General features: G+C 37.2%; 2 protein-coding genes across 21 annotated transcripts in view; one reads left to right on the forward strand and one right to left on the reverse strand.

The window, feature by feature from the left end:
* The window catches only part of HEATR5A (HEAT repeat containing 5A), a 116,743-nt gene that overhangs the window by 93,693 nt on the left and 7,777 nt on the right, over positions 1–15,273 (forward strand). For 9 of the 10 annotated variants that reach the window (XM_082384038.1, XM_082384039.1, XM_082384041.1 and 6 more), the window contains 8 exons: positions 571–639; positions 2,076–2,255; positions 3,992–4,211; positions 7,505–7,753; positions 9,660–9,787; positions 11,251–11,398; positions 12,256–12,528; positions 14,140–14,364. In XM_082384038.1, the coding sequence (XP_082240164.1) occupies positions 571–639; positions 2,076–2,255; positions 3,992–4,211; positions 7,505–7,753; positions 9,660–9,787; positions 11,251–11,398; positions 12,256–12,528; positions 14,140–14,364 (1,492 nt within the window). The remainder of the gene's footprint in view (positions 1–570; positions 640–2,075; positions 2,256–3,991; positions 4,212–7,504; positions 7,754–9,659; positions 9,788–11,250; positions 11,399–12,255; positions 12,529–14,139; positions 14,365–15,273) is intronic. The other variant, XM_082384044.1, reaches the window with a different exon arrangement.
* The window catches only part of LOC309625084 (uncharacterized protein), a 74,923-nt gene that overhangs the window by 926 nt on the left and 58,724 nt on the right, over positions 1–15,273 (reverse strand). For 7 of the 11 annotated variants that reach the window (XM_082384224.1, XM_082384226.1, XM_082384221.1 and 4 more), the window contains 2 exons: positions 11,235–11,408; positions 4,035–4,202 (listed from right to left, as the gene is read on the reverse strand). The gene's annotated coding sequence lies outside the window, so the exon portion shown is untranslated. Of the gene's footprint in view, positions 1–533; positions 623–4,034; positions 4,203–5,646; positions 6,100–11,234; positions 11,409–15,273 lie in introns of those variants that run through there. The other 4 variants (XM_082384227.1, XM_082384232.1, XM_082384231.1 and 1 more) reach the window with 4 other exon arrangements.

The raw sequence follows: 15,273 nt of genomic DNA on the forward strand, positions 1-15,273 counted from the left end.
CCCAGCAGGTAATGCCAATGTGTGTTTAGGGAAAGAGCAAAAGGAAGGGACAGGAGTTAGATACAACTAATCACGTTAGACTAAAATATTATAATTCAACTTACTTAAGGGGAGCTCTGTTATATTTTTAATCCTCTTAAAATTGCAAATGATAGAAATGATCTGCTTTCTTCTGCACTGGCTTTATTCTCAAGTTTGCCCTCTCCAAGTGGTATCAAGGTGGCTCTCTTAGCATCCAGAGTCTTTTAAAGAGAGCGCTTCTTTCCTGGTACTCCTAGCAGATGTCCTCAGGAGAGCTTTCATTATCCCAGTGTGGGTCCCTGGAGCCAGAGAGTGCTCACAACTCCATAGCAACAACATGGGCTGAGAGTTGTGGAGAGAGAAGGTTCCCCAAAGGAAAACTCGGATGCACTTAGCTAAAAACGGGAAGATATGCTGGGCAGGCAAAAACAAAAGGTGTTCATAATACCTATTATAAATAACTGATTTTTAAAAAAACTAATTTTAAAGAGAAAAAATTTGTGCTATCTTACTTTTTGATGCTTGAATGAGCCTGTAATTTCTTGCCAGGTAGGAGCGGCACTTAGACCAGCCTTCACCTCAGAGACGCCACCTGACGTCACTGCCAAAGCATGTCAGGTAAATGGTTAAAAAGATAAATTTTAAGAAAAACCCTCTCTTAGGAAGCAGCTCTCCAGTTAGTATTCGATACCAAGGTTCTACATTATAGTTGTCTAACCATTAATCTCAGTTGCCCCTTTTCCTTTGCTTTTTAAGTTTAGAGAACTTTTTCTTTCTCATAACTGCATGGTAATCCAATATATGGGTATGTCACCAGCTCCCTAGGGATGGAAATATGGGTTTTTTCGTCTTTTGCTATTATGGATACTGCTGCAGTGAATGACCTTCTTTCTGCATAGGTCATTTCACTGGGTCTAAGCATATCTGTGAGATAAATTCCCTAAAATTGAATTGCTGGGTTAAAGAGTATATTACAGGAGTTTACCAATTTAAACTCCTACCAGCACTGTATGCAAGTGCCTATTTCCCCAAAGTCTCAGCAGCATTGTGAGTTGTCAAACTTAGATTTTTGTGTATATGATGGAGTAAAAAGGGTATCTCAGGATAGTTTAGATTTGTATTTCAAGTGAGGTTGAGCTTTTTTTCATATAGCTGAGAGCCATATAATATACAATTTTAAATAGTTGCTTTTCTTGGTGTGGTTGTCAGACATTCAATATCCAGACCTGAATGGCCTGAAATAATTAAAAGCAGAACTGATGTGAATCAAATTAATTATAATTTTACTCAGTTTTTTCAAATTTCTAAATTCATTTGTATTTAGGAAATGTTTGAGTGCCTTCAAATATTCATAGAAGTGTGTGAACTGTTGTCCTGAGTCTAATTTATCATTGTTTTATTATATGTGTTCTCGCTGTAAGCCACTTGAAATCTTTTGTGAAATGAGATGCAAACTAAATAAATATATGATAAAAGAAAAATAAATTTTCTGTAGTAAAAGAGAAATATGGTGACACCTAGGAAAACCTTTATAGATAACCTCTGATAATTGAGTAAACTTTTTGAACTGGAGAATTATTAATGATGTTTTGTTTTAAAAATTAAAAATATCTTCAAAAGAATCAAAATCTTCATTGAGGTTTAAATGGTAGGTCATTTATCTTTCAAGAAAGATAAAATAATTAACTATGCAATTAATCGCTGATTTTAAAATAATAATAAGATGAAATAGTCAAGATTGGAGATATAATTCAAATGTTAATCCAAGCATTTATGAAAGTGATGCCTTTCATGGCTTAATTTCACTGTGTTAATAACATCTGAAACTCTGATTTATATACTTATTAGAACGGTTTCCTTTTTTCAACCTTAAGACTTCATTCCCTTTTGAAATGCTGGCTTTGACTATCATTATCACCAGTATCCCTTGGGGTTTCTTGATAGCAAGATGATTTCAATGACCAGATTCCCGAGATATGGGTGAGCTTTGCTGAACTCACAAAGGGGGTGTTCATAATTCTTAAATATAGCCTTTGATTTTCTTAAAAAACTAGGTTTGCAGTGCCTGGATAGCAAGTGGAGTTGTAAGTGACCTTAATGATCTCCGAAGAGTTCATCAGTTGCTTGTTGCATCATTAACAAAAATTCAGGTTGGAAAAGAAGCTCTAAGTCACTTATATAATGAAAGTGCTTCTACCATGGAGATCTTAGCTGTGCTAAAAGCCTGGGCAGAGGTTAGTACTTCTCAATTTATGACTAGAATTTTGGAAGTTGTTAATAAACATCTTAGGCCATAAACTGAAGTTAGCTGTTTAAAACACAAATAAGTCTATGTTTAAGGTTAACAGAAGACTTTCAACATGAGATGTATTTATATGCTAATTGATATTTTGGCCAAGGATTCTAGAGTGCCCTCTGTTGTCTGTTATCTGCTGCTTTAAGCAGGGGCAGTCATGAGAGACTTTAATAATAGCCAATGGAAATCAACTTTTATTGAAACCTGAATTATTGGAAATGTGGGTTTGCTCATATATTCTGTCAACTCTATAACACATATGTTAATATTTTTTAGTGCTCTTTCATAAAGTGACTTGAATATTAAGTAAGTTGTTTTATTTCCTAAGATTAGAGAAATCTTAGAGGGAAGTGCTTAACTGTTCTTTATTTACTTTTCTAATCAGGAAGAAAGCTATATAATTTTTAAATTTACGATGGAAATGTTTACACATATACAAAAGTGAATAGAATAGTACAATGAACTCACATATACCTGTCATCCAGCTTCAGCAGTTACCAGACTTGGCCAGTCTTGGTTCATATATCACTTTAATGAAGTGTATAGTCTCAGATTGCAACTGAGAGAATTAACCAACATATTAAGAAAGGGTTTCCTTCAGTAGGGCTAATTAAAATCAGAAGATTGTAAAGTGTCTATTTTTGTCATTATTTAGTGTTGACAAATCTCAGGAAATAGTTCTGCCTAGATTTAATAAGTTGGATCTAATGATCTTTAGCAGTCAACTCTAAATGCTTTAAACATATGCTTTTAGTAGAGCAAACAGAGATTCTGTAATTTCTGTAACCTATTTTATAAATTACTCTGTGCTTATATAGTGTTCTTTGTACTAATTTGAATCTCTATACTCTTGCTTAAGCCATTACTTTCTCCTATTCTCTCCTTAGTGAAAGTAATGACTAGCCAACAAGTTCCATGTAATTGAGGTCCATAATTATCTGAAATCCTTGGAGCCAGATATATTTGGGATTTAAAATTTGGATGCATATTTCATGTATCCATCTAGGATGTCTGGGACAATACCATAGAATCTGTAATCAAACACTTTCATGTATCTGTGTGAAATGTTTGAATATTCACACTGTATAAATAGCTTCACATAAATTTTTTTGTGTTTTGCCACCAGATTGATTTGCCCACAAACTTAGATTTTTTCAGAGCTTTTTGGATTTTGGAGTTATGGATAAAGAGATAGTACACGTTATGTACTATGTTGAATACTTCAACATTCTATAGTCCATGTTAAATCTATATAGTTAAACTTTTTATAGTGATTTAGTGGTAACATTGAAAGAAGATATTCAGCTTATTTCAATTCAGAGATGGCTGCCTGTAGCCATATGTTGAAATGGATTACAAGGCCATGTCTAGGCTTAGTGAAAAAGAGTGCCGTGATCATTTAATTATAGCTGCCATGGTTGTAAACTGCAAGGTGGCAGCATATTTGTCAAATGTTTATTATCCCAGTATATCTCACTGAAGATAATGCTTTTAGATCTTTCTACCCTAGTTTTGTGTGTGTGGTTACACATGTATACCTTCTTGGTATCACAGTGCATTTTAAGTCCAGGAGGCAGGCTCAAGGTAAGTCTGCCTCTTCAGCAAGATAAAAATATTGTAACACCTTTTCAGTAGGTACGAGATTTTCCTATTTATAAAGTAACCTTTATACAGGTCTACATAATTGCTGTAGAAAGACATAAAAACCACAAACAACCTTTGAAGACGACCTGTTCAGAAGAAAGTGTCGGAAACGGGTCGATTTCATCAGACGGGCTGCTTGACTTAGTCCACGCAGATCTTGGCACATTAAGTAGGCTCTGGCTTGCTGCGCTTCAGGATTTTGCTCTCCTAACTTTGCCTTCAGAATTTGCCTCCCAGCTTCCTGTTGAAGGTAAGAGGGGAAAATATTTACATAATCCCTAGAATGACAGTCAGTAACATGTATTTTCAAAATTCTCTGTTAGCAGGTAATGTTTATCTGAAACATTTTCCCAGAATAATTTTCATTCATAGAATAAGCACCGGAGAGTTGCTTCAGGGTGGAGGCCCTGAAGTTGAATCTCTAAGTCATAAGGCATGCTCGTCTTACCTCACAAGACACTGCCAAATCACTCTCCAAAGTGGTTACAACAATGTATGTGCAACATACATTGTATACAAACAACATACATTACATACAAACAGCAACGTGCTTCTGTTTTTCTACATCTTCCCATCATTATATGTTATCATTGTTAATAATTTTTGCCAATCTGATGAGTATGAAAGAGTTTCATTGGTTTATTTCCTTGATTGGGAATCTTTTTTCATCGGTTTATGGGACGTTTAAGTTTCTTTTTCCATAAATCACCTAGTCATAATCTTTGCCCATTTTCTACTGAGTATTTGACATTTTCTTACTGACTTATTAATCCTTTACATATGTTTAATACTATTCCTTTGTGATTCCATATCTTGCAGGTATCTTCTCTCAGCCTGTAGTTTGCTCTTTCTTTTACCTTTTTAAAAGTAATATAATCAGTTGTTTATGATTTTTGTATAGTGCCTGATACTTCTTTGTATCTTAAGGTCATAAAGAAATATAAGCTTTACAGTTTTGCTTTTTTACATTTTGGACTTTAGTCCAGCTAGAATTTATATTGTGTGTGTGGAATGAGGATAAGGATCAAATTTTATTTTTTAATTTTTAAAATTTTTTAAATTAATTTTTATTGGAGTATAGTTGCTTTACAATGTTGTGTTAGTTTCTGCTGTACAGCAAAGTGAATCAGTTATACATATACATATATCTACTCTTTTTTAGATTCCCTTAGGGATCTAATTTTATAGTCAGTTATTAATATTGCATTTTATGGATTAGATATTTGGTAGCTGCTTTTAATCTTCATGTTATTTCAAAATGGCTATTATTTTTTTACTCTTTGCTATGAATTTTAGGGTCAGCCTATCAAGTTCTGTTAGAATTTTAATTGGAATTATACACAAAGATATGTGGAGTGTTTATTGTACTTTTTACCTTTCAATAGCATTAAAAATGGAAACAAAATGGAAATAAAGTGATTTATTGACATAATTTATCAGCAAATGTTAATGACACATAAATCTTTAAAACATAGTGTTGGGGGGAAAGCAAGTTTAAAAAGGATACACACAGTATGAGGCCTCTTAAGTAAACTCAGACACGAAATAACAGCATCTATTATTTATGAATACAAACGTCTAGAGTGAAAGTGTAAGACCATAATGAGAGTGATTCACAGTGACTTGAGGAAAGTGGTTACAAAAGGAGGGGCAAGAATTAGTGGTGTACAAAGTTTTAGGGGATTTTTGTTTGTTTTTTAAGAAAGAGATTTAAGAAAGGCAAAATGTTAATCTTGGAGATAGGTAAATAGGTATCTGTTTTATACATGCATACACATACTCTGGTTTCTCTTCATATCCTATAAATCTTTCACCTTCTAAACACGCATATACACATCACATATTTGTTTTTAAATATTTTGTGATTAAAAATAAAAAGTTAAGAATTAGCCTGTAAATTTCTTATAAAGTTGTAAGGATACATCAGCCCTGTGACCCAACAGTTGTATGCTCAGGAGAAATAAAATCACTGATAACAAAATATTGATAACATAGCAGCATGGATGAATCTCTGGAAACATTGTTAAGCAAAAACTTAGTCACAGGGACTTCCCTGGTGATCCAGTGGTTAAGACTTCGCCTTCCAATGCAGGGGGTGCAGGTTTGATCCCTGGTTGGGGAGCTAAGATCCCACGTGCCTAGTAGCCAAAAAAAACCGAAACATGACACAGAAGCAGTATTGTAACAAATTCAATACAAACTTTTTTTTAAATTATTTATTTATTTTTATTTATTTATTTGGCTGTGTTGCGTCTTGGTTGCTGCGTGCGGGCTTTCTCTAGTTGCAGCAAGCGAGGGCTACTCTTCTTTGCGGTGTGTGGGCTTCTCACTGCAGTGGCTTCTCTTGTTTCAGAGCACGGGCTCTAGGCGCGCGGGCTTCAGTAGTTGTGGCAAACAGGCTCAGTAGTTGTGGCTCACGGGCTTAGTTGCTCCGCGGCATGTGGGATCTTCCCGGACCGGGACTCGAACCTGTGTCCCCTGCATTGGCAGGCGGATTCTTAACCACCACGCCACCAGGGAAGTCCCGAATAAAAACTTTAAAAATGGCCAACATAAAAAAAAGGGGGCTTCCCTGGTGGCGTGGTGGTTAAGAATCCGCCTGCCAATGCAGGGGACACAGGTTCGAGCCCTGGTCTGGGAAGATCCCACATGCCGCAGAGCAACTAAGCCTGTGCGCCACAACTACTGAGCCTGTGCTCTAGAATCTGCGAGCCACAACTACTGAGCCCGCATGCCTAGAGCCCTTTCTCCACAGCAAGAGAAGCCACCGCAGTGAGAAGCCCACGCACTGCAACGAAGAGTAGCCCCCACTCACCGCAACTAGAGAAAGCCCGCGCACAGCAACGAAGACCCAGTGCAGCCAAAAATAAATAAATAAAATAAATAAATTTATTAAAAGAAAAAAACTCAGTCACAAACAAGTGCATACTGGATATTTTTCCATTTCTGTGAAGTCCAAGCACAGGCAAAACATCTGTGGTGATAAAAGTCAAAAAGTAGTTGCCAGGCTTCCCTGGTGGCACAGTGGTTAAGAATCTGCCTGCCAGTGCAGGGGACACAGGTTTGAGCCCTCGTCTGGGAAGATCCCACATGCCGAGGAGCAACTAATAAGCCTGTGCGCCACAACTACTGAGCCTGCGCTCTAGAGCCCGCGAGCCACAACTGCTGAGCCCTCGTACCACAACTACTGAAGCCCGTGTGCCTAGAGCCCGTGCTCTGCAGCAAGAGAATCCACGGCAATGAGAAGCCCACACACCGCAATGAAGAGTAGCCCCCGCTCGCCGCAATTAGAGAAACCCCGCGCGCAGCAATGAAGACCCAACGTGGCCAAAAAATAATAATAATAATAAATAAATAAATAGATAAATTTTTAAAAAAAAGTAGTTGCCTTGAGGTGTAGGGGACTGACTGGAAAGGGTCACAAAGGAACTTTTGGGATGATGGAAATGGTCTATATCTTGTAACAGATAAAACGGAAAATGTAGTGTGAGCTAATCTCTTCGTTTATTCCTCCTGAAACTGTTTGCTTTCCCTTTTTTGTAGGTGGTGCTTTCTACACAGCAGAGACTAGTGAAAACGCAAAATCGCATTATTACAACTCCTGGGCGTTTATCCTCCATGCTACAGCACTGTGGCTTACAAGCACAGGCTTTGTTGTTGCTGACCCAGATGAGGGAGCACCTAATCTCTCAAGGCCTGTAACACCAACTTCCATGTGTCAGGGGTCATCATCTGGGGCTCCAGTAAAGTCCCCTGAGGATGTCTACACTGAGAGATTCCATCTTATTTTAGGTCAGTAAAAGACCTTACTAGCTTCTGACACTACAGAGTTTTTCTTGAATTGTGCCCCCTGCCTATCAGCTCTTGGTGGCTATTACTTCATTCTTTATTAGGCATTAGTGATAGCCTTGATGTATACAAGTGAGTAAGCTTGTATACATCTTATAAAATTGCAAATTTCATTATATTAAGTCTAGAATGCCATTACAGGCTGGCTTTAGCATCGAGTTGAATGTATGTAAAATTTGCAAAAGAAGCCTAGTTCTTTCCACATGCTTTTTAAAAGACCCGTGTAAGGTCTACAAATGTTCTGAATTTCTCAGTATATAAAAAATAACAATATACTGAGTTGTGTCCCCCTCCCCATTCTCAAGGATTGCAAGGTTCAAGAAAGTATACTCGGGGCTTCCCTGGTGGCACAGTGGTTAAGAGTCCGCCTGCCAATGCAGGGGACACGGGTTCAAGCCCTGGTCCGGGAAGATCCCACGTGCCGCGGAGCAACTAAGCCCGTGAGCCACAACTACTGAGCCTGCGCTCTAGAGCCCACGAGCCACAACTACTGAGCCCACGCGCCACATCTACTGAAGCCCGCACGCTCTAGAGCCTGTGCTCTGCAACAAGAGAAGCCACCGCAATGAGAAGCCCGCGCACCGCAGTGAAGAGTGGCCCCCGCTCGCTGCAACTAGAGAAAGCCCGCACACAGCAACAAAGACCGAACACAGCCAAAAATAATAAATAAGTAAAAATAAATAGATTTATTAAAAAAAAAAAAAAAAAGAAAGTATACTCACAGGTACACAATTGCAAGCAAATATTTAAGGTCAAAGATAAGTGAGATTTTTACATTTATGAACTTTAACCCATTTTTTGGCTTTCCTGGAACTTCATTTTTAAAGTGAAGTATCTTTCTAGGTACAGTGAGTTTCTAGAATAAATGTTTTTCATACTTACCTTGTTCTGAGGTAACAGCTTATTAGATCATTACCTATAAATAAGTTATTGATTTAAATGACATGTGAGAGTTATAAAGGCAAGTGATTAAATTAAGTAAGGTGTATGGTTCACAGAGCTTCTGTTATTCCTTACCAGGCCAAACATGACCGGATTTATTATATCCTTGGGTATGTTAAAATTTTGTTTTCGCTTGCCTTGAGATGAGAGCTTTTTAAAAGCAGACTTTTAGGACTTCCCTGGTGGTCCAGTGGTTAAGACTCGGCGCTCCCAATGCAGGGGGCCTGGGTCCGGTCCCTAATTCGGTCAGGGAACTAGGTCCCACGTGCTGCAACTAAGAGTTTGCATGCTGCAACGAAGATCCCGCATGAGGCAATGAAGACCCAGTGCAGCCAAATAAATAAATAAATATTTTTTTTAAATAAAAAAATTTTAAAAGATAAAAATGAACTTTTATATAATGAAGATTGGCAGGGCATAAGCTGTGCAGTACAATTACCTCAGTTCAAATTCTTGGTGTGCCCCCTTGTAATGGACCTTTAGCAAACTGCTTAAGCTCTATGTGCTTAAAAGGAGTGGTAATAATAGTACCTACTTCCTCAGATAGTGCGAGAGTGAAATGATATATACTTAAAGTGCAATGCCTGATACGTGGTAATCACTCAATAAATTTTAGTCAAAATAAAGTTATGAAACTCCACGTGTTAAATTCTCTGGTGCAATTTTATTGTAATTTTTGCAGTAGTGTGCAAGCCTAATTGAGATTATTATTTGTGTACATGTTGATAAAAACAAACTATTAAGAGATTGCCTTATCACTTAATTGTTTAGTCTTAAATTCATTGTGGTTTATTTGCATTACCTTTTTGCTAGGTTTATTTGTATATCTTATCAAAATAGAAAATTATTTAACTTCATAAACTAAGAATCTCAAAGAAGCCTCGTTCTCTTTTTCTGCTTTCTACAGGAATCAGTGTGGAATTTCTGTGTTCCTTACGTTCAGATGCAACCATGGAAAGCATTACTGCTTGTTTACATGCATTACAGGCCCTTCTAGATGTTCCTTGGCCTAGATCTAAAATTGGCAGTGATCAGGTGATTTCTCGTTTTTTTGTTTGGCTTCTGTACATTTCAAGGAACAGGAACAGAAACATGTCCAGGTTACTACAGTGAATAGGCAGTAAACACGGAGAAGTAAAAAGGAAACTAAAAAACTGCACAGCTAGGCCTCAGAACTGAAATGGCATCAGCAACTGTGCTGAGCCAGGAGCAGTCATGCCTCTTTCTGCCACTTTCTGTCTCTGCTTCTGCCGCGCTTATTTCTGCTGCCACCAGCCAACCACCCCGTGTAGCAGCTCTTCGTGTGAACTTTCTGCAATGATGGGAAGGTTCTATATCATACTGTCTTTGTCTCTTTCCGCTTCAGTGCACCCTGCTCTTCGTATATACCTGTTTCTTATACCCCATTTCCCTGAGAGAGTTTCTTCTTGGTTCACGTAGTTATTGTCAGTTACGTAGTATTCCTCTTGGCTGAGTTCTCTATCCAAGTCTTTTTAAGAGATGACTGGCTAGTCTGTAGGTGGAGTCAGACACTAATATCAGACCCAGTTGTGACCATGGTTAAAGGATCACTGTACACAGCTGATTCACTTTGTGATACAGCAGAAACTAACACACCATTGTAAAGCAATTATACTCCAATAGAGATGTTTAAAAAAAAAAAAAAATCACTGTACAAAGAATGGCACTTCCTTCAACTGCTTTCCCAAGAGCAACTCTGTATTGGGCAGGCACCCTTAGCATCAGGTACTACCAGTATATTGAATTGTATATTAAATTGACTCTTGGATGTTAAGAAAAATGGATGGTATGATTTCTTTTCTATACAGACAGTTATTTAACTTATTACTACTATCATTTATTAGGTTTAAAGTATTAATCAGGCTCCTGCCTGACTTGGATTGTACTTGAATAAATTTTAAACTTTTTCTGCTTGTTTATTCTGTATGTTAAAACAAGTATCATAATGACAGTTTTACTATTATTTTCAAAGATGAAAGAAAGCCACCAGAGTAACCAATAGAAAAGAAAAGGGGAAAATGAAATAGTATTTGTCCAATGTATTTTATTCTTTAGAGAGATATTCATTCTGTGCTTAATAACTTATCCACTTTTAATGTCATACTTCACCATCATTCTTTATTAGTACTAGAACACCTTAGTTTTCTAAATCTAGGAATCTACATGGCAGTCCTTATATACTTTTAGCCACATTTTTCATCTTGTTTTAGAAATCTCCTTGTTTGTTTTCCCACTTTAGGACCTGTGTGAAAATGATCTTTTGTCATAGTGCCATCTCCCACAAGATTGGACAAAAACCAACCTGGAGTTGGTTTAAAGTGGAGCAAGTGTTACATAACTTTATTGCCCTAACACCTTTATTTTTTGTGGACCATTGTTATATTCTCTTTCTCTGAATTTTGTCATGGCATTTAACATTGGTATTTTTTTTTTAAGTATGTAATTTTCCATATAGTCTCACCTGTTTTCTGTGATAGGACTTGGGTATCGAGTTGTTGAATGTACTACATCGAGTAATTTTGACCCGAGAGTCACCTTCCATTCAGCTGGCTTCTCTTGAAGTGGTAAGGCAGGTTATCTGTGCAGCTCAAGAACATGTGAAGGAGAAAAGACGAAGTGCAGAAGGTGAATGTTCCTATAATGCCAAATTAATCACACGGCATCATTAGTTTTTAAAGTACTGCTTATGTGTCTGTGTCGTTCTGAGAATCTATTGTGTATAGTACAAATGAAACATCTCTAGGTATGGCTTCAAATCTTCTCATGCGCCTCTACATGTTAGCTTGGATGTTGTCAGTAGCTAAACTACTATTCCTTGGGAAAATTAGAATTTTAACAGCCCTGGAAGGAAAAAAAATCTTTATACTGATTGAGTACCTACGTTTAAGTGTTTATCAATGTACATGGAAAGAACTACTGACAATTCTTTAATAACTTAAGTTTTGCAAAGTGATTAAATTGTTCATTTACAAGTCAAATTTGGTATTGGTGAGTTTATCACTTAAGATTACATTTGACTACATATAACAGAAAATCCAATATAACAGTAGATTTTAAACACAAGGACTTATTCTCTTATCTAAAAGAAGTCCAGAAGTTGGCAGTCCTGGGCTGAGATGGCAGCTTCTTAAAGACATCAGGGACCTCAGTTCCTATCTTTCTGTCCAGCCACTACCAGTATTAAGGTGGTAAGGTCAGTGCTGGAGCTCTAGCTATCAGGTTCACACCTTAACAGCAAGGAGTTAACCAGACAATATTTTAAGGCTGAGAAGGTCACCGAGGATTTCTTTTGATCCATTGCAATAAGAAGTCCAAATAAAGACAACTACTTTTACCTCCATAACTTTCTCTTTCATTCTTTAAGACCCAAGACTTAACCCATTTAAATCTGTTACCTACAACAGAAATGAACTAAATTGCCATCTACCAGAAGCAAAACAAACCTGAAGCATTTATTCAACATTGTTCTTTTTGTCTTTTAGTTGATGATGGGGCTGCTGAAAAGGAAACCTTGCCAGAATTTGGAGAGGGAAAGGACACAGGAGGACTTGTGCCTGGGAAATCTTTGGTCTTTGCAACACTGGAATTGTGTGTATGCATTCTAGTTAGACAGCTCCCAGAGCTAAATCCTAAATTGACAGGTAGCCCAGGAGTAAAAGCTACAAAGCCACAGATGCTGTCAGAAGATGGAAGTAGGTTGGTTTCCGCTGCATTAGTTATCCTCTCTGAACTTCCTGCAGTGTGCTCTCCTGAAGGTATGTTGTGGTGTTTGATCGCTTTACTTGACTTGGAAGCAGAGAAATGGTTTTGATAGATAATGGAGGTAATGGTTGCTTATCTTTTCCTCATTACACAAATGCTGACCCCCAAAGCTTTGCGTATGGTCTTTAATCCTCTACGGTTAACATTACATTCTAGTAATCTGTTTTACTAAAAGGGTGAAAGTAAATATAGAGACAGCTTGTACTCTACATAGATGGTCTCTTCCATGGTTGAGAATATTGTAAACCCATCGATGGCAATTACTAGCTCTTGGGCATTTTTTGGTATACAGTATCTAATGGACTTCCCCTGCCTCAGTGACAGCAGAAGCTTCTCGTCACATCCAGTTCTCTTTTGAATCAGCTCCATGCTTTTAATATAGTGTGTAAGGCTCTGCAGAGTACATCTGCCTCCTGGTTCCTTCTGTGTGAACCTTAAACCCAGGAGGCTTCATGCATATCCCTGTTCTGTACTATTGTCAGTGGTGTTACTTGATCTGAAAAGACCCCACCCCTTCTCTCCTTTGTAAAATTTTGCCTTCCTTTCAAGTTCAACTCCAGCCCTGTCCTCATCTGTGAAGGCTTCCCTAAAAACTCTGGCTCATATTGAGTTTTGTTTTGTTTGTTTTTCTTTTTCTTTTTTTTTTGTTTGTTTTGTGTGTGTGTGTGTGTGTGTGTGTGTGTGTGTAGCTTCCATATGTAGATATGTAGTTTTTATGTGTCATATAGAGGTATATGTAATTGATTATTATAGAAAGAGAAGATAAATATATATACAGACATATGTCTTGTTTCCAGTGAAATTTTGTACCCTCTAGTACATAATAGGGACTCAGTATTTAATAGATACTTCTTAATTGGTAAGCATATTTCTGCTTAAATGTGTCTTGACCAACTTACATGCTGTCTTATTTTTAACATGACTTTAAGCTTCAGTTTGACTTTTAAACCTGTATTCCTTGTTCTCACACACTGTCTTATACCAATAGTAGCAGAAAAAGTGACTAGCAGAGGATTGGGGGCAAAAATATACGATACGAGTTTTATTGATAGCCTCTGGGAAAATTGATTGACTATTTTAGCTTTAGTCTCTTCCCTTTCACTTTAAACAAAGTGACTTTTTAACTACTTAGTGGCCATGGAAACTTTAATATTTTGTACTGAGTGATTCACTACAAATTGCTTCAAAAGGGTTTAATATAAAATAAAGCCAAATGGATAGTGATAGTGGTTGCACAACATTGTGAATGTACTTAATGCCACTGAACTATTAAAAATGATTAAAATGGTAAATTTTTTGTTACATATATTTTACCACACTAAAAAGTAAAAATAAATTCAATGTTTGTCAACTACCAAGTAAAACAAAATAACACAGCAATGGATAATGGTACTGTGATATACTTTAAATAACATCTCCAATTATAACCAAAATTTAATCCAACCTTTAAAATCTTAAAGTTATTTAAATTATCTTAACAGTTATAATCCCTAATGGAGAATAATCTTAAAAGCTAGAAATCTTTGACATTATCTAACTCATTTGGTGATTTCCTTTGAGGAACTGTATATAGACTGAAATAGTGTTTTTTAAAAACATTACAGGAAGCACCTCAATCCTCCCTACTATACTGTACCTCACAATTGGAGTCCTCAGAGAAACTGCTGTGAAGTTACCTGGGGGCCAGCTATCTTCAACAGTTGCAGCTTCCCTGCAGGCTCTGAAAGGAATATTATCTTCTCCCATGGCCCGAGCAGAAAAGAGCCATACTGCTTGGACTGACCTTCTCCGAAGTGCTTTAACAACAGTTCTTGACTGTTGGGATCCAGGTAATTTAGGCTCTTTGGAAGCAGTTGTTCAGTTTGTTTTAAAAAGCAAGAGGGACAGTTTTTTGAGAATAAGCTATTTACTTGATCATGTTTGGCAGTCTCACCTAAAGGAGACCACAATTCACTACATACTTGTTTAGAGGATATGTATCGTAGATAGAAAATATCTATGGTCTCATTTTAGTATCTTTAACGTTAATGCAATTAAATTACTGGCAGCCTGTATGTTGACAGTGAGAGACCTTCAGATGTAATAGTATGTTAATTTTAAAATACAGTATCATCCATGTCTAGCTGACAGAACTTTTTTAATACGCACAGTGTACTGAAAACTGCATAAGGTATACATTATAAATATAATACAAGACTGATCTGTCCCTCCAGCACCTACTAGCTAAGTGACTAGAAAAGTTATCCAACTTCTCTGAGCCTTAGTTTTCTCATTAACAAAATGAGGAGATTGTGTTGCAGGAGACTGTTAGAGCAATAACATAATACGTGAAAAGCATCTCGCTTTTTACCTGGCATATATCTATAAATGATAGCTAGTATTATGTTCAATATCCATTAAACTTAGTTTTTCCCTTTGTTATTGTTGAGTAGGTCTTATTTTCAACATTATGTCGTGGTAATTGTAAAAAGTGTTTAGACCTATTATAAATTATCTCCTTTTTTAAAAAAAATATTTATTTATTTATTTGGCTGCATCAGGTCTTAGTTGTGGCACACGGGATCTTTTGTTGCAGTGTGTGGGTTTCCCTCTAATTGTGGTGCACAGGCTCCAGAGCGCGTGGGCTCAGTAGTTGCAGCGTGCAGGGCTCTCTAGTCGTGGCTCACGGGCTCTACAGCGTGCAGGCTTAGTTGCTCCATGGCATGTGGGATCTTAGTTCCCCGACCAGGGATCGAACC

Source organism: Balaenoptera borealis (assembly GCF_965194805.1).
Source record: "Balaenoptera borealis genome assembly, chromosome: 3".
NCBI lineage: Eukaryota > Metazoa > Chordata > Mammalia > Artiodactyla > Balaenopteridae > Balaenoptera > Balaenoptera borealis.